Source organism: Trichomycterus rosablanca, chromosome 14, assembly GCF_030014385.1.
Source record: "Trichomycterus rosablanca isolate fTriRos1 chromosome 14, fTriRos1.hap1, whole genome shotgun sequence".
Taxonomy (NCBI): Eukaryota; Metazoa; Chordata; class Actinopteri; order Siluriformes; family Trichomycteridae; genus Trichomycterus; species Trichomycterus rosablanca.
In genome coordinates this window covers 28,188,584-28,208,271 of record NC_086001.1, presented here as the reverse complement: position 1 = coordinate 28,208,271, position 19,688 = coordinate 28,188,584, and the positions used below count along the sequence as shown (strand labels likewise).

General features: G+C 36.3%; 3 protein-coding genes across 3 annotated transcripts in view; 1 reads left to right on the top strand and 2 right to left on the bottom strand.

The window, feature by feature from the left end:
* LOC134326272 (zinc finger protein 658B-like) overlaps positions 1-19,688 on the top strand; it is a gene marked incomplete at its 5' end in the record, with an annotated part of 279,656 nt that overhangs the window by 149,532 nt on the left and 110,436 nt on the right. The gene's annotated exons all lie outside the window — the stretch shown is intronic.
* Positions 7,245-19,688, bottom strand: part of LOC134327033 (zinc finger protein 850-like) — a 120,010-nt gene continuing 107,566 nt past the window's right edge. Inside the window, exons 3-4 of the mRNA XM_063009117.1 lie at positions 7,794-9,047; positions 7,245-7,715 (exon numbers count right to left, since the gene is read on the bottom strand). Coding sequence (XP_062865187.1) covers positions 7,674-7,715; positions 7,794-9,047 — 1,296 coding nt within the window. The 3' untranslated portion in view covers positions 7,245-7,673. The remainder of the gene's footprint in view (positions 7,716-7,793; positions 9,048-19,688) is intronic.
* On the bottom strand, positions 14,299-19,044 carry LOC134326782 (tripartite motif-containing protein 16-like). The gene is made up of 6 exons (XM_063008935.1): positions 18,466-19,044; positions 18,253-18,348; positions 17,521-17,754; positions 15,346-15,510; positions 14,983-15,037; positions 14,299-14,855 (listed from the first exon to the last, which is right to left on the bottom strand). Exons 1-6 carry the CDS (start codon positions 19,042-19,044, stop codon positions 14,314-14,316), a joined length of 1,671 nt encoding a protein of 556 aa, XP_062865005.1. The 3' UTR covers positions 14,299-14,313.

Below are 19,688 nucleotides of genomic sequence, written 5' to 3'. Positions count from 1 at the left end.
AGAATTCTGTGAGTTGCACGAATACGACTATATGGAGATACTTCAGCATATTTCCATTCGTTGGCTGAGCCTGGAGCGGTGTTTGATACGCATTCTACAGCAATACGAGCCACTCACCAGCTATTTCAAGTCGTCAAGTAGGTTGCATATTTCACTGACATGAATGCAAGGTTCTTCAGGAGATTGCTATGTAAATGTATACTATGTACAATGTGTGCTTTTTAATTTTTAGGTGAGAAATAACCAAGGTTCAGAAGGCTGGTGGATGCATTCTGTAACCCACTGACAGAGGTCTACCTGCTTTTCTATCATGCAACGTTGCCAGCCTTCTCCTCACTAAATCTCCTCCTTCAGAGAGAGAAATCCTCAAGCTGCCTTCTCTATAAAGAGGTAAAACAGGAGGGTTAAGCTGTGTTTCTGCCAGTAATAGCCACTGGTCATTTTTCATTTGCTGATACTATTTTGTGCAAATTTAATTCAAAATCTTTACTGAAATGCAACTTTGTAGATGACCAAGATCATTCGCAAGTTGTGCGGAAGGTTTTTGAAAGTTGAAGCACTGCAGAGCCGAGCGGTGGATGAGATCCACCACAAGGATCCATCCAACCAACTGCCAGGTAATGTTCCCCAAGTTTTCCATAAGCAAATACATAAACTCTTCACCCACTGACCACAAATGGCTCATTCAGTTATGACATTGAGGATGTCACTGATATGAAGGGATATTGTATATACTTTAAGAGGAGTATGAAAAATGGAAAATGTGGGAGTTGTCCATGACTATTATTGTGAACGTACCTTCCTGAGGTTTAAGTCTTTGATTTATGTCTCTGGTAGGACAAAAGCAGAATATTGGGTTTACAACCCAAGCAACGCTCAACAGGCTCCTTGATGCAGGAGATATCACGCCACAACAAGTGGAGAGGTTCCATCAGGCAGCGCTGGCATTTCTAATAGGGGCAGTTGAGTATGCTATTGCGAAACTACCCCTGAAAGAGACCGTGCTGAAACATGCCAGGTTTGTTGATGTCCAGCAGAGGACTGAGTGTGAAGTGAATGATGCTGCATACTTTGTGGAAAGGTAAGGGTTTAACATTTTGAATAGATTGTGAAGTTTGATCACATTTGAAAAAACAAACCCCTTTGTTTCTCCTAGTTCAGTACACATTGTGTTCTTTAGGTTTCCTGAACTGCTTCCATACCATGGACCCCAAGAGCATGATCAGCTGAGTGAGGAGTTCCTGGACTACCAGTTAATGGACATCCCTATGCCCCAAGACCCAGCCATGTTTGACATTGAGGCTTTCTGGGGGAATATAACCGCACTGAAGAATAGGGTAAGAAATATTCAGCATTGACATGAGCAACATAATAACTGCAAAAATATGTAGGAGTGTAATTAGGCTTCCTTGGTTCATTTTTTTCAAAGGTGACTGGTATGAGCAGATTTCCAAGGCTGTCTACAATAGCCAAATTGGTATTAGTTCTGCCTCACTCAAATGCAGATGCAGAGAGGGTTTTTTCCATGGTGGGGCTTAATAAAACAAAAACCAGGAACGTGTTGGCTCTGGATGAAAATGGCTGACATTGAACCACATTGCTTTAAATGGCAGCCCCCAATATCGGTCATCAAGGCATCAAAATCTGCCACAAACACTTACAACACACAACACTCATAAACACAAACACACACAGCTGCTGTTTATTTGTTTGTTTGATGTTTAAAGCCACAAATAAGAACATAATTGTTTGGAAACTACTTTTTCTAATATTTTAGAGACAAAAGGAAGGTTTGAAATTGGCCTATAATTAGCTAGTACATGTGGATCAAGATTAGGTTTTTTAATCAGGGGTTTAATAACGGCACTTTTAAACAATGTAGGTACATACCCAAGGCTAAGGGATGCATTGATTAATGTAAGCAGGGGCTCTACAATAGCTGGGAGTAAATCTTTAAGTAAACGAGTTGGAACAGGATCGAGTATACACGATGATGATTTAATCAACACAGTTAGTTCATTTTGGGAGATTGGATTAAAGGAATTTAGTTGGATTAACTCGTTACTATTATCACCAATGCTGCTCGGAGTGAGTCCATACTTAACATTGGCAGGTGACACACTCTGACTCTGAAGTCGTATTTTTTCTATTTTGTCATTAAATAATTTTTTTAAATCATCGCTGGTACAGTCGGGTGGTATATTAGATTCAGTTTTATTGACGTTTTTAGTTAATTTGGACACTGTCTCAAAAAGGAATCTAGGATTGTTTTTATTTTTCTCTATTAGGGACGAATAATATAAAGATTTAGCTTTTATAAGTGCATGTTTATACTCAGTTAGAGCATCTTTCCAAGCAATCTTATACACCTCCAGTGTAGTGTGACGCCACTTGCGTTCTAATTTCCGTGCTGCTTGTTTAAGTGCGCATGTGTGGTCATTGTACCAAGGAGCAAGTTTTTTCTCCCTAATCAGTTTAGTTTTGAGTGGGGCTACGTTATCTAAGGTTGCGCGCAGTACAGTCTCTAAGTTTTGAGTTGCCTGATCTAGTTCTTTAGGTTCTGATGCTGATATATTTGGTAATTCTGGTAGGCAGTTTATGAATGCTGCTGCAGTTGCAGATGTAATAGTGCGCTTACATTTAAAATGATGTGGTTGCTGTATATTATTGGACAGGGACACTTCATAAATTAGTAGGGAGTGATCAGAAATTAAGTCATTCTGTGGAACAATTTCCAGGTTGTCTATGTTTATACCATAAGTAAGTATTAAATCTAAGGTATGTTTACAGCGGTGAGTGGGTCCTGTTACATTTCGGGTGATGCCTAAGGATTCTAAAATAGAATCAAACGCAATTTTGAGTGGATTACACTTATCCTCATAATGAATATTAAAGTCACCAACAATTAGAGCTTTCTTAGTTGATAAGACTAATTTAGAAAGAAAATCGGCAAATTCGTTAAAAAATTCTGAGTAAGGACCAGGGGGTCGATAAACAGTAGCCAGTTTAAACATACTATTTTTATCAGATGAACCTTTATTGGTTATGTCAGAGATAAGAACTTCAAACGAGTTTGTTATGGGAGATGATTTTACAGTAAGACCTATGTCTTTATCATAAATTGCGGCTATTCCTCCACCACGACCACTAAGACGTGGCTTATGTTCATAACTGTAACCCGGAGGAGTTGCTTCATTTAAACTTAGATACTCATCAGGTCTAGCCCAGGTCTCGGTTAAACAAAGTGCACTAAGACAATTATCTGTAATTATTTCATTTGCAATTACTGTTTTGCATGCCAGTGACCTGATGTTTAGAACTTAGCCTTAACCCTAGCCTTACTAGGGTTTTCATGATGCTCATTTAGATTAATTTTAATTAAGTTATTATGACATACTTTTTGATTTTGTTTTGGCTTACACCTGCCACGGTAAACAGACACAGTCTCAATGGTTTGTGACCTAAGGATTCCAGGTGACGTCCGATGGCGACTCGCAGACAGTCGGTTAGGCCTGTTTGTCTGCTGCCTGGTCTTGGCTCTGGATAGTCATTTAACACTATCTGCCGCTACACTAACGTGGTGGTAAAGCCTGTCATCTATGCTGCAAGAAATGCGAGCAGCACCCTCCCACGTGGGGTGGACACCATCCCGCTTCAAAAGACCAGGCCTTCCCTCAAAAGTGGACCAGTTATCTACAAAATCAATGCAGTTTTCTGAGCACCATTTAGACATCCAGCGGTTCAGCGACAACATCCTGCTGTAGGTTTCACCACTGGGTCGAATTGGTAAGGGGCCAGAGCACACTACTGCCTCAGACATCGACCTAGCTAACTCACACACCTCTTTAACATTACTCTTAGTAACCTCAGACTGCCGTAAACGAACATCATTAGTGCCGACGTGGATAACAATCTTCGAAAATCTACGATTAGCATTAGCCAGCACTTTTAGATTTGCTCTGATGTCCAGGGCGGCCCCCGGAATACAAGTGACTATGGTTGCTGGTGTCTCTATAGGGGTTGCAATACGCACGTGTCGGAGCTGAGAATCTCCTATAACCAGAGCACTTACATTAACAGGCTTCTCAGCGGGCGGCTCACTGAGTGGGGAAAACCTGTTGGACACGTGCAACTGAGATGGTCGCCGAGACGTCACCCAGTCGCCCCGCTGTGAGGACTCTAATGCCGGAGTCTGGGGTTCTACACCTGAACTGCTGGCATTCGGGACTGCTACAGCTGAATCTAAGCCCTCACTAGTAGTAGTCTGTTCTAACGCCCTTCTAACACTGAGATCTCCGTCAGACTAACAACTAATCTACACTTATCACATATAAAGTTATCACTAAACACGGAGAAGGAATAACTGAACATGTTGCACTCGGAACAGGGAAATAAAACTCCTGCTGGGGCCATAATAACAATACTTAGCTTTAGAAGATGAGTTGAAGTTGAAGTTGATGTTTATGTTGGTTACACCGGCGCTTCTGCTGGTAGTCACAGAAAAACGGCTTTAATTCCGGACGAAACAGGCGTTGATAAGCTGAAATACAAAAACAACCAAACAACACAAACGCGCTTCGTTCGGATAAAACGGCTGTAATTCTAAAGGAAAACGGTGTTTATGCGCTTGTGTACAAAACAAATAAACAGAACGCGGTTCCTACAGACAGAAAACGGTTTTAACTCCCCACAAAACAAAGGTGTTTAAGCGCTGAAGTACAAAAACAAACAAACACAAACGCGCTTTGTTTCCGACAAAACCGGCTGTAATTCTAAAGGAAAACGGAGTTTATGTGCTGGTGTACAAAACAAACAAACAGAACGCGGTTCCTACGAACAGAAAACGGCTTGAACTCTCCACAAAGTAAATATGTTTAAGCGCTAAAATACAAAAACAAACACAAACGCGCTTCGTGCGGACAGAAAGTGGTTTTAATTCTGGATGAATAAAATGTTTATGCGCTGAATTACAAAACAAACTATAACCGGCTTCGTTCGGATGCTGGTAGCAGAAGTTTTCACAAGCACGGATTTACGTTAGTAAACAAGCGTAAACACAAGCGCTTTTTTACGATAGACAAAATAACACTCTATATCAACTACGCGCAAAAGATTAACTAATTAATTAATTAATAAAAAGTTATTTAGCTAATGGCTACAAACAAACAACTAGGCTACAGTCTCAGCGTGCGTACCCTCTCAGCGTGCGTACCCTGCATAGATAACTCCTCCACCAATCACCACACTGTAGATGTTTAGTTCAACTCTGTTTAATGGCAAACTGGAAGTAGGTTAAAACTACAAGAAGTAAAAACAACACGTTTATAAACTTCAGCACATCAAGACATGAATATCAAATAATATTTAGGTTTAAAGTCCATATGCATATTATTCCAAGTTCTGCATTTCAATACTAATAAGCCAACATGTGCAAATTCATTTAACTTAATGCATCATGAGCTAACCTGATTCAAGCATGTAATACAAAATCAACTAATACTCTTAATAAACATCAATTAAAACATCTATTAACAAATAAACATACCCACAATGCATCCACAGGCATGAAATGAACTTCACGAGGCTCCACTACATTCTCGTGCACGAATCGCTTCACTTAGCGAACCGCTACTACATCAGTTACCAAATGACTCTTAAACAAACAGTAAACATTTACCACATGAACTGTATTAACAGCACAAACTCTGTTGATTAAAACTCCTCCCACACTGTGAGCACTGATGAGAGCTGCGTCCAGAATCTCATACTTCCATACTCAATAGTACGCGAGAGCAGTATGCGAGAGCGGTTAGTATGTCCGAATACACAGTGTACATAAAAAGGTACGCGAGAAGTACCCGGATGACCTACTTCTTGGGCAGCCATGTTCGAGTATGCAACCCATAATGTATCCCATAATGCAACTGTAGCTGCAAAGACAAAACAAGAAATTGGGGAGAAGGAGGAGTCCTCGGTTTACAGAGGTGTAAGATAAACAAAATAAAAATTTTTATTATTGTGTACAACCCTAAATAACGTTATGATGAGCGCAAAAAGACGATAAATATCCCAAAATTTGGCAAGTGGGGCTTGTCTGTAACTATGGTGGTCTATAACCATGGCGATAATACGTCATCACGTCATCACTTGACGTTGGTAAGATGGCGGACGTTAGGGCTGGGCGATATATCGAGTTTTAAAGATATATCGATATATTTTCATACGCGATATAAGATAAGACAATATCGCGTATATCGATATAGATGTTGCGTTCCAGTTAGATCCGACAGTTCGACTTTCTCTTCTCCCAGTTTGTCTCTGCACATGTTCACCTGCCCCGCCCCTCTCCCTCACTGAACACAACTCGCCCCTCCCCACCACGTGAGTCCCCCGCAGGGCATGTTCTAAACAGCTCTAGTGACTATAGAGCTCCGTCTAAAAATGATATTTTCGTTGTTGATCTCTTTGAATCAATAACACTTGCATTGATGTAGATTTGAAAATGACAATACTGAATATAACATTTCAAACACAAAACTGTTTGATGTTTATATGAGCTTTGATCTGGTCTGGGTGCGGAGTTTTATATCGGGCGCAGAACGCTGAGACGAGCGAGTGAGCGCAGCTACTATGGGGAGCGAGATGCGGGTTTTACCCCGAAAAAATAATAATGAAGAAACACACAAGAAAAGCAAAAGAGAACTTAATATTTTCACAATGATTGGGGGGAAGTGTGTGTTTCATTCGCGGGACGACGACAGAGAGCGGCACAATGTGGAGAGAGGCTTCAGTACGTGTCACAGAAACATCTATTTAAATCATAGCTTTTAAAAAATCTTACTGAACTGATTTGTACAAACATGGGACAGAGTTCATGATTTGTTCTAAAACAAAAGTAGTGATCAGTACAAACGGGAACAGTACAAATGGGACATTATTTGAAGATGGGACTGTTAATGATTTTGATGTGATCACTCTGACTTTCAAATATTGAAACTGATTAAGATGAACAGAAATAAATAATGATACATGTTTAAATATGTCTGTGTTTCCTGCCATGGTAAATCATTGTTAATAATTATTGCAAGAAATAATTAACATGTGATCAGTCTCTTCACATATGAATATTTATTATTATTATTATTATTAATCATAATATTATCATTAAAGGTAAACCATGCAACTTTGTTATTCAGGAAGTTTGTATCCTACAAGTAGCCCTTTGGCTTACTCAGTACCCTTAAAGCAGCCCTCTGTTTCAAAAAGCTTGGTGAGCCCTGATTTAATATATGCCAATAGTTTATTTTTGAGGAATTTCTCATGTTCATCTACAGCTGAATGTTAATAAAAGTGCCTGTATAACATTTGGACCATGAAGCTTTGTCTTAGAAGTGTCTTTTTGTTATTACCTTGAAAATGGATGAAAAAATATCGAGATATATATCGTATATCACCGTTCAGCTAAAATATATCGAGATATTATTTTTGATCCATATCGCCCAGCCCTAGCGGACGTAGTACGTAGGGGTGTTGTTACTTCTGTACTGAAAGCGCTGCGTACTTCCTCCAATCTAGTACAGACTCTGTTAGTATCTGATTCCACACGGTTTCTCTCCAGTGTGAATGTGCTGGTGTCTTCTGAAAGCACTCTGTTGATTAAAACTCTTTCCACATTAAGAGCACTGATATGGTTTCTCTCCAGTGTGAATGCGCTGGTGTTTTTTGAGATTACCCTGTTGATTAAAACTCTTTCCACACTGTAAGCACTGATATGGTTTCTTTCCAGTGTGAATGTGCTGGTGTTTTTTGAGATTACTCTGTGTATTAAAACTCTTCCCACACTGTGAGCACTGATATGGTTTCTCTCCACTATGAATGCGCAAGTGTATTTTAAGCTCACTCTTTGCATTAAAACTCTTCCCACACTGTGAGCACTGAAACGGTTTCTCTCCAGCGTGAATGCGCTGGTGTCTTTTGAGAGAACTCTGTTGATTAAAACTCTTCCCACACTGTGAGCACTGATACGGTTTATCTCCAGTGTGAATGCGCTGGTGTGTTTTGAGATCACTCTGTCCATTAAAACTATTTCCACACTGTGAGCACTGATACGGTTTCTCTCCAGTGTGAATGTGCTGGTGTTTTTTGAGATGACTCTGTTGAATAAAACTTTTTCCACATTGTGAGCACTGATACGGTTTCTCTCCAATGTGAATGCGCTGGTGTATTTTGAGATTACTCTGTGTATTAAAACTCTTCCCACACTGTGAGCACTGATATGGTTTCTCTCCACTATGAATGCGCAAGTGTATTTTAAGCTCACTCTTTGCATTAAAACTCTTCCCACACTGTGAGCACTGAAACGGTTTCTCTCCAGTGTGAATGCGCTGGTGTCTTTTGAGAGAACTCTGTTGATTAAAACTCTTCCCACACTGTGAGCACTGATACGGTTTATCTCCAGTGTGAATGCGCTGGTGTGTTTTGAGATCACTCCGTCTATTAAAACTCTTTCCACACTGTGAGCACTGATACGGTTTCTCTCCAGTGTGAATGTGCTGGTGTGTTTTGAGATTAATCTGTTGAATAAAACTTTTTCCACAGTGTGAACACTGATATGGTTTCTCTCCAGTGTGAATGCGCTGGTGTCTTTTGAGATTAATCTGTTGAATAAAACTTTTTCCACATTCTGAGCACTTATACGATTTCTCTCCAGTGTGAATGCGCTGGTGTTTTTTGAGAGATTCCTGTGTGTTAAAACTCTTCTCACACTGTGAGCACTGATAAGGTTTTACTTCAGTGTGAATGCGCTGGTGTATTTTGAGACTAGACTGTGTATAAAAACTCCTCCCACACTGTGAGCACTGATATGGTTTCTCTCCAGTGTGAATGCGCTGGTGTATTTTGAGATCACTCTTTGTATTGAAACTCTTCTCACACTGTAAGCACTGATACGGCTTTACTCCAGTGTGAATGTGCTGGTGCCTTCTGAGAACACTCTGATGACTAAAACTCTTCCCACACTGTGAGCACTGATACGGTTTCTCTCCTGTGTGAATGCGCTGGTGTATTTTGAGATCACACTGGAACTTGAAGCTCTTCCCACACTGTGAGCAGACCTTTCCTTCTTCCTGTGAGGGACTGAGAGAGGTGTTAATGCTGACAGTACCAGAAGACGTTTGCTGATTCCTGGAGCTTCTGGTGGGCGTCAGATCCTCATGTTCAGTCTTAATCTTCACCAGAGTCTCATATTTATCATGGTTGCAGCTCTTGATGTGATTGTGGAGCTGATTTTGGGTTGTAGAGGAACGTGGACACGAGGAGCAGCAGAAATCCTTGTTCAGTTCTGAAGCAGAAAATAATCAAATACATTTATAACATTATAAATAATCAAATACATTTATAACATTATAAATAATCAAATACATTTATAACATTATAAATAATAAATACATTTATAACATTATAAATAATCAAATACATTTATAATATTATAAATAACCAAATACATTTATAATATTATAAATAACCAAATACATTTATAACATTATAAATAATCAAATACATTTATAACATTATAAATAATCAAATACATTTATAACATTATAAATAATCAAAAACATTTATAACATTATAAATAATCATATACATTTATAACATTATAAATAATCAAATACATTTATAACATTATAAATAATCAAATACATTTATAACATCATAAATAATCAAATACATTTATAACATTATAAATAATCATATACATTTATAACATTATAAATAATCAAATACATTTATAACATTATAAATAATCAAATACATTTATAACATTATAAATAATCAAATACATTTATAACATTATAAATAATCAAATACATTTATAACATTATAAATAATCAAAAACATTTATAACATTATACATAATCAAATACATTTATAACATTATAAATAATCAAATACATTTATAACATTATAAATAATAAATACATTTATAACATTATAAATAATCAAATACATTTATAACATTATAAATAATAAATACATTTATAACATTATAAATAATCAAATACATTTATAACATTATAAATAATCAAATACATTTATAACATTATAAATACCCAAATACATTTATAACATTATAAATAATCAAATACATTCATAACATTATGAATAATAAATACATTTATAACATTATGAATAATCAAATACATTTATAACATTATAAATAATAAATACATTTATAACATTATAAATAATCAAATACATTTATAACATTATAATCAAATACATTTATAACATTATAAATATTAAATACATTTATAACATTATAAATAATCAAATACATTTATAACATTATAAATAATCAAATACATTTATAACATTATAAATAATCAAATACATTTATAACATTATAAATAATCAAATACATTTATAACATTATGAATAATAAATACATTTATAACATTATGAATAATCAAATACATTTATAACATTATAAATAATAAATACATTTATAACATTATAAATAATCAAATACATTTATAACATTATAATCAAATACATTTATAACATTATAAATAATAAATACATTTATAACATTATAAATAATCAAATACATTTATAACATTATAAATAATCAAATACATTTATAACATTATAAATAATCAAATACATTTATAACATTATAAATAATCAAATACATTTATAACATTATAAATAATCAAATACATTTATAACATTATAAATAATCAAATACATTTATAACATTATAAATAATCAAATACATTTATAACATTATAAATAATCAAATACATTTATAACATTATAAATAATCAAATACATTTATAACATTATAAATAATAATATACATTTATAACATTATAAATAATCAAATACATTTATAACATTATAAATAATCATATACATTTATACCATTATAAATAATTAAATACATTTATAACATTATAAATAATCAAATACATTTATAACATTATAAATAATCAAATACATTTACAACATTATAAATAATCAAATACATTTATAACATTATAAAAAATTAAATACATTTATAACATTATAAATAATAAATACATTTATAACATTATAAATAATCAAATACATTTATAACATTATAAATAATAAATACTGTTAGTAATTGTTAAACTGAGATCTGATGCTAAAATCCTGTAACGTGATTCATCCTGCATTCATCATTTCCTGCTCACACTGATCTGCATGAGCACAATACAAGCTTTCACTGTATGATGCTTCATCCCAGGTTCCTCTGATTCTATTCAATCCAAATCTTATTTTACTCAAGATAAAAAATATCTTACTGAGTTCATCTTTATCTTCAGGTTCTTCCTTCTTCACAGGCTTCATCTGGAAACCTCCACACTGTTGGTCCTCTGGGGTGAGGTGTTCCTCAGAGGTGAGGTGTTCCACAGGGATTAAAGATCCTTCACCTGAAATTCATCAATATGTGAAGAAGAAACTCAACAACTGGAGGAAACTGAAGGTTGTGGGTTTAGTTACCACAAATAAATACTACTTAGATTTAATCCAGACTGGAGTGTATCAGCACTTCTACACAGGACAGTACGGTACAGTACAGGTTCTAATCCCACTATCCACATTCTCTTATTATTTCTACTATACTAACCACACTGTACTGTACTAACATGGCAAATTGCTCCACATTTACTTACAGAAGTAACTTCCATCTTCTTCCTCCTCCTTCTTTATTAGTTTCTCTTGGAATCCTTCATTTTGTAGATCTATGGGGGTGACGTGTCCCTCTTCTGCTGACTGCATTATTAAAAGATCTGACAGACAGACGGACAGATAGACAAATGTACTTTATTCCCTATTAAAGAGAAATCCAGGAAAATTCTTTCAGACTGTTTTAACTGTTTATTTTAAATGCTGTGAGGCTGTAAACAGAGTGAAAATGTTGAAACTATTGTGGGACTGAGCAGCATCAGACAGAAAAGACTTCTAATAGAACATTTTGGGTTGGTTTCACAGACAGGGATTAAGCCTAGTCCTAGACTACACAGCATTTTGAATGGAGATTCTCTATTTAAAGCAACATGTAGTCCTGGACTATAAGCCTTAATCCCTGACTGGGAAACAACCCTTTGAGTTTGGTGGAAGTGGTTTTGTGGTCCAAAGTGAAATGATGAAGTCTGATGTTCTTTACATCTAGTTTCTCATCCACTCCCAATAACAGTGCTGTACTAATACTTTTAACTTTTACTATAAACCTGTAAAACAACCTGTAAACAAAGCTACAAGAACTCGCTGTTTCTATAAAACATTAAACACTGTAAACAAAGCTGAAAATGTGACGCGTTTATATCAAAATGTTACATTTAATAATGAATAAACTCTGAATCCGTTACAATCGACTGATTCATCGGTTCAATGAATCGGTTCATCAGTACTGAATCATGTGTGACGCTAACAGTTAGCGGAGCAGCTAATAGTTTGTGTGTTTAAATAAAACTGGAGTTAAAGCTCCTCAAATCCTCACAGTGATGTTTTATTATGAACTCTAGTTTTATTATTAATTAGAATGTGGTTATAATTAAATATAAGGGTTATAATTAAATACATATTTTACTTACAGATGAGGCTCTACAGTACAAACACAGCAGCTTCTTGTTCTTATGATGTTTAATGGCGGTTGGCAGAACAACTTAAGACGCACCAGCGTCACCAACTGGACTGGAGTTGAACAGCAGCTTAGCAGTAAAACATCTCCATTAGCCCTGTATCTCTCAGCTACAGTGTTGGGGGGAACGCGGTACAGTCACGTGATTACTTTTTATCTGTAACGAAGTCATGTAACGCGTTACAGTTACATATTTGTAATGACATTACAGTTACTGTGATGAGGGATGAGTCGTTCCCGAACGAACCGATTCTATTGAACGACTCTTTGAAATGAACTAAAAGAACCGAGTCGCTCTTCTAGTATAAGAACAAATAATTAAGGAATAAACTCGTTTAATGATGTTAAATCTGATTGGTTCATGGCGTGTATGTTTTAAAGCAGAAACAAACACAGGCACATCTCTGCACAAGAGAGGATTTTTCTGAAACTAAATAAATAAAGTAAATAAATGGAATTTGTTTGTAGATGTGATTCCAGTATACAGTATTTGTTTGGGTTTAGAATGTAACGTGAAAGTAAAGTAATGAGGAACGAGATTATATTTTCCAGGATGTAATGAGTAAAGTAATCCCATTACAATTGTAGTTAAGTAATGAGTAATGAGTAATGGATTACTTTTTTGAGTAACTACCCCAACACTGCTCAGGTAGCTTTAGAGAGGACTACAGTCAGTCCTAGACGTTCTTCCAAGCAGTTTCTCTAATGTCATGTTTTGTTTTCCAACTCACACATTCACACCAGTAGAAGATTAAAAATAACACTACAAACCAACTAGTCTATAAGCACAAGAGGATTCATCTTTATAGATGGTGCTGTTTATGCTTTTACACTTAAAACATGAAGAGTTTATTTTTATTACAACAAACATAAAGTAACAATTAATAATTATAAAAATAAAATAATAATAAAGTCACAAATCTGAACCCAAGCAACAAGCTGTAATTTATTTCTAGCAGCACTAGATGGCGAAGATGACTGTACAACATTTTGAACTTCACTTTAAAAGTCAGTTGAATGTGTTTTACTGTAGTAAGAATGAAAGTATGAGCTGATCTTTGTGTCATTGTGTAGCTTTGATGAAGAAAAAGCCGCTGGGTCAGTGTGTAACAGGAGGTTTGGAGTGAAGGTGGGTGTGTGTGGATAAAAGCTTATTGCATTTAGTACAAAAACAACAACAACAAATAATCTGTATTTAACCTTTTCTTAACCATGTACCAGAAAAGTCTCTCACTGCTGCCTACAAAACCACACAAAACACTTTATACAGCAGAACCTTTAACTCTCTCTTACTTTTATTTTTATTTTATAAATAAATAAATAAGTAATTAACAATTAAAAGCGAGTGTTTAGGTTCATTCATCATCTTAACACATATTACAAACAAATCAAGCTCGTAAAATTTCAGACATTGTTCATGTAAACAAAAATCTCAAGTGTCTTATAATAGACATGGGAAGAAAGAAGTATCATATTTACCCTTTTGAAATGTACAAGAAGAAATCGGGAAAGGGGGTAAATACTTTTTCACAGCACCGAATAAATGGTGGTTAATAAATTGAAAAAGAAAATCTCCATAAATGTGTCACTGTCTTACAGATTTTAAAATCACTCAAACAATTTAATGTTACACTTTCATGTAAATTTTACATTTCATTTGTTAAATCTGACAGTTTCACTTTTGATTTATTATCAACTCTAAACCCAGGGTAGAGGATCTGAGTGAACATGGTCTGAACTCTGTGGATGAGCTTCATTGTATCAGAGACGCTGTAGAAGGACAGAGTTCCTGCTTCATAATCCACATACACTCCTATTCTAGAGGAACTCTGCATTATGGGAATTTCAGTCTTTTTCTTATTGTGCCAGAATGAAAATCTGGATGGAGAACAGTACAAACTCCAGGACTGATCATTACCTCCAAACACACACTCATAACCATCTCCCTTCCTGCTGATGCTTTTATATGACACTGCAATATAAACTGCATAATCCCCACTCCACTCAACCTCCCAGTAACAGCGTCCACTCACACGCTCTCTACACAGAACCTGGGGGTAAACATCAAATCTATCTGGATGATCAGGATACGACTGTAATGTTCTACTGCAGGTCATCACTTTGTTCTCCTTAGACAGACGGAGGATTTTATTTACTGTGTTAGGATCCAGTGTGAACCGACAAAAATCTGGATAGAAAACACAAAATTAATCAATTAACATAGAAGAGAGAGAGAGTGTGTGTGTACAGTGTGTGTGTGTGTGTGTGTGTACAGTGTGTGTGTGTGTGTGTGTGTGTCCTTGTGAGAAACTTACATTGTATAAAATCTTCTCTGATTTCAGGTTTAGGAGGTGAAGTAATCCGGACTTTCTTCACTGCAGAAAGAGTAACAGTACAATCACTAATCACAGTAAATATTTACACCAGAAACTGTCGCAGGTACAGCCAGTAAGAAGTTTGGCATGTTCTTCCAGTGTTTGTCTAAAGTGACCTTAAGTCTGAGTAACTGTGTGAGTGTATTTCATTTAACCCTAAATTCACTGTGACCACGAGCAGTACTGGGTTAATGAGTAAATGAATGATGATGTTAGATGTAAAATGTTCATGTTGGTGGATTTGATTGTTTTGTTGGATGTTTTAGTACCGAAGCATTTTGGAGACAATGGAACACTGAGGGCTTGAACTTCATCTGGTATCGTCTCACACTGCTCTTTCCAGAATTCCTCTACTTTCTCTCTCAGCTGAGATACAGACTTTGTAACATCATCAAATGAGAGGAAAGGGCTGATTGTGATGGCGGCGTATTCTGCAGATCCAGCAGGAGCCGAGAGAGACTGAAAATTCTACATCCAGACAAATAATGTTCACAGAGAAACAAGATGATGATGAATCACAAATGATGGACGACAGACATGAAGCACAGAGTGAAGTTTCACCTAATAACATTAACAGTATTTAATGATCTCTCAGAAAAGCTGATTCTGATTCTCACAATTTCTCAGAACCCCGAGTGTTACGACTTTATGGGTCATAATAGGGCTGGGCGATATATCGAGATTTTATAAAATATCTATATATTTTCATACGCGATATAAGATAAGACAATATCGCGTATATCGATATAGATGTTGCGTTCCAGTTAGATCAGACAGTTCGTCTTTCTCTTCTCCCAGTTTGTCTCTGCACATGTTCACCTGCCCCGCCCCTCTCCCTCACTGAACACAACTCACCCCTCCCCACCGCTTCACCAGTAATTCCTGCAGGCAGCGATAGCATGGAGACGGATAAAGACGTGACAGAAGCTATCGAGGAGGAGCTGCTTACTAAAAAGAAAAATAATGGCTCTTTTTGGAATTATTTGGAGATGGTTCGAATTCAAAGTGTCAGATGAGCAGCAGAATAATGTATTCTGTAGAGAACGCCGAAAACAAGTCCAGACAAAAGGTTCCAGCTCCGTGTACCTTCATTCGTTTTCACTTCAAATCCCAAAGTTAAAAAACAAGAAAACGAGTCGTTATTTGTTTTAAAAACCAACACAAGAGCATGCACGCGCTGACATGCACGTATTTACTTCACATTAAGTGTTGAGAAAGTAATAATAACGTAGCGGTGGGTCTCCTGTTGTTCTGACGTGTGAATTGTGTATGTGATGTGCATATATTTGCTCTATCTGTAAAAACAATTATTATGGGGAGTGATTTCTGTACTGGATGTTGTACGTGGTTGTGTTAGTTTATACTGGACGATTGCCCGACGTCCGACACGTCATTTATTTATCTTCTATTATATTATTTCTTGTTGTCGGCCAATAAACAACCAAACATTATTAAATTGCATGAACTAACTCTGCAGTAAACAAGGAGCAAACAGCAATTAAACAACAAATAAAGCTGTTAAATAATAATAAAGTGCATGAAGAAGAACGCTGATTAAAATGCATTAAATGTTGTAATAGTTACACAGTAACATGAACGATTAGTTCTGCCTGTATTACAGAACTGAGTTCTATACAGTAAAAGAAAATATTAATGTAAATGTTAATGTTGTGGCGACATATACATAAAATAATGTATAAAGTCCAAACATGGGGGGTGGGGGGTTAACGAGGGGTTTACTTTAACGGGGTTTTACTTTTAATGTCACACAAGCTCAGCCGGAAACCGTCATTCCGACATCTTCCCTACACACTCGCTCCCTGCGCCCTATAGTACACTTAACATTCTTAAAGGGCCAGACAATATATTTGTAATTCACATTAGACGACAGGAGATGCCTTAGAAAACAACTTTTTTTTTTCTTAGAATAGCTCTTTTTTTTTTTTTAAGGAAAAATAATTCTTGTGTGAAGCTTCCCCAGCATGAATATTAATAAAAGTGCCTGTAAAAAAATTGGAACATGTAGCTTTGTCTCAGAAGTGTCTTTTTGTTATTACCTTATGGGATAAAAAAATATCGAGATATATATCGTATATCGCCATTCAGAAAAAAATATCGAGATATAATTTTTTATCCATATCGCCCAGCCCTAGGTCATAATGTGTTTTGTGTAGGGGGATTTTCCCTATGTTACAGATATGTGGAAGATGCACGAAGATGCGCAAAAGCAACCACCAAAGAGAAACGCCTATAAAAAGGAGACTTCTGGAAGAACAGCAGAGGATGCTTTGCTTGTGAAGTGGTTTCTGTTGCATTTTCGACTCTCCCCAACATTAAGGTTTAAGGGAACAAATTTCTCAACAAAAGGCATGAAGTTTCAAAGATTTCGAGTTTAGGGGAAGACAATTTACAAGGTACCTCTGTAATTTATTACTTGGACTGGTGCAGCAATACTATAATTATTTTTAGTGCTGTTACCTGGAGGAAATGGACGGGATCCTCTGTGTGTGAAAGCTGCTCCAGTTCAGCATCTTTCCTCTTTAGCTCTACAATCTGCTGCTCCACCTGCTTCAGGACTTTTTCAGCTCGACTTACTTCTGCTGTCTCTCGATCTCTGATCAGATCTTTTAGCTCAGAGCATCTTCTGTTAATTGAATTGATTAGTTCAGTACAGATCCTCTCAATGTTCTTCACTGCTGTCTGTGCAGAACACTGTTAGAAAAGTCAGAAAGAGGAAGTGATTCTCACTCAGATATTTGTCCATCCTTCACATTCATATGTAGCTACTGGCCAGACTAAGACTTTCATCACTTATAGCTTGGTGATGGTGCTAAATGGCTTGATTTTTCATACCCTTGAAAATGTTACCATCATCATCATGTCCACATTCTCAAGTCTTTAGCAGAAATCTTATACAGTCATTTATGTTTAAGCATCTTGATCCAAAGCAACAATCAATCTTTTTGGGTGGCCCAGTCAAAGTCCTAATCTGATTTTATCACCATCATAATTATTAGCACAACCTCAGAATTGTTGTACAGCATCAATCACCAACTAACCAGGCGAAATTACATTTTTATTTTGAATTAATGAACAAAAATGTTCCATCACTTGCAAAGTTACCTGTAAAATATGTCATTTTTAATGGAGATTGGTTTAAGGGAGGAGAGTCGGACTGATCCTGAGAGCTTTTTTGTTTATACAACTTACCTTGTAAGACTCCACAGCGTTTATCAGCTCACAAAGTTCCCTCTCTCTGTTCTGGATTTTCTCCTGGAATTTTCTCTGAATCTCCAGCAGCTGCTTCTACACAGAATAACAATTCAGAATTTACTTCTATTGTGTACGAGCACCACATAAACAACGTCAGTGTAAATGCTAATGAGTTGTTACTTGTTAAAGAGAGCTGTATAATATTTTTACCTGTTTCTCAGTTTTTTCTGCTGCAGCTGATATTGTATCATGTCCTTTATGATCATCCATGGTACACATCATGCAGATACACTGCTGATCAGTATGACAGTAAACCTCCAGCAGTTTATTATGCTGAGAGCATATCTGGTCCTGGAGTTGCCTGGAGGCTTTAACCAGCTTGTGATTCCTATAAGCAGGAATTTGATAATGAGGCTGAAAGTGAGTTTCACAGAAAGAGGCCAAACACACCAGACAGGATTTTACTGCTTTGGATTTTCTCTCTGTACAGAAATCACAATCCACATCATCAGGTCCAGAAGGAAGGGAACCCTGGGATTCTTTCTTCCTCAGGTCCTCTACAACTTTTACCAGAATAATGTTTTTCCTCACAACAGGTCTTGGAGTGAAGGTTTGTCTACACTGTGGACAGCTGTATGTTTCTTTATCATCCTCCTGATCCCAGCAGTTATTAATACACACCATACAGAAACTGTGTCCACATAGAATAGTTACAGGATCCTTCAGTGTTTCCAGACAGACTGAACAGCTGAACTCGTCCTGAGTTACTAACATTTTGGACTCAGCCATTTTTCTACATGTAAACAGAAACACCAAAAAACACAGCAAGTTATTTATGGCAGCTCAAACTTCTTGGTTTAGTTTGTGAGCGTCATGTTCAAAAAAAGTTCATAAAGTTACTTTATACATTAATGTACAGAAGTGTGGAAATGTATAAACTCACCTGCGTTCATCAACTTAAATTATCAACAAAACTACAAACACAGACACTGAACAGATCCGCACTCTAACAGAACAGGTTATATTTATGTACATTACATAACACTCACAAGACGGGTACCGTCCCAATATAACTTGGGAGCATACCTTAAGTGCACTAATTCTAAACTAGCACTTACGTTGACACCCCCAACGTGCTCTCATGTTACATGCATCACATATTTCAACATGTTACTTTCCAAAATTCAACTCTTTAAACTTTTGTAACTTCACCTTTGTTGCAAGTTTTGTCATTACCTCAGCATCATGTTTTTTGTTGAACAAAATAAGTATTTTACTGTAGTAAGAATGAAAGAATCAGCTGATATTCTTCAAAACACACCGAGAACCACACGCACTGCTCAGCTGCTGCTGCTGATCCTCTTTCACCTGCATTTGGTACAAAAACATCACAACAAATCATCTGGATTCAACCTTTCCTTAACCATGTACCA

Excerpts from the sequence above, each read along its gene's own strand:
- LOC134326782 (XM_063008935.1), bottom strand. The coding sequence starts at position 19,044 with ATGGCTGAGTCCAAAATGTTAGTAACTCAGGACGAGTTCAGCTGTTCA. Across the intron at positions 17,755-18,252 it reads ACGCTGTGGAGTCTTACAAG|TGTTCTGCACAGACAGCAGT; the intron begins GTAAGTTGTATA and ends CTTTTCTAACAG. Across the intron at positions 14,856-14,982 it reads CAGAGAAGATTTTATACAAT|ATTTTTGTCGGTTCACACTG; the intron begins GTAAGTTTCTCA and ends TTTTCTATCCAG.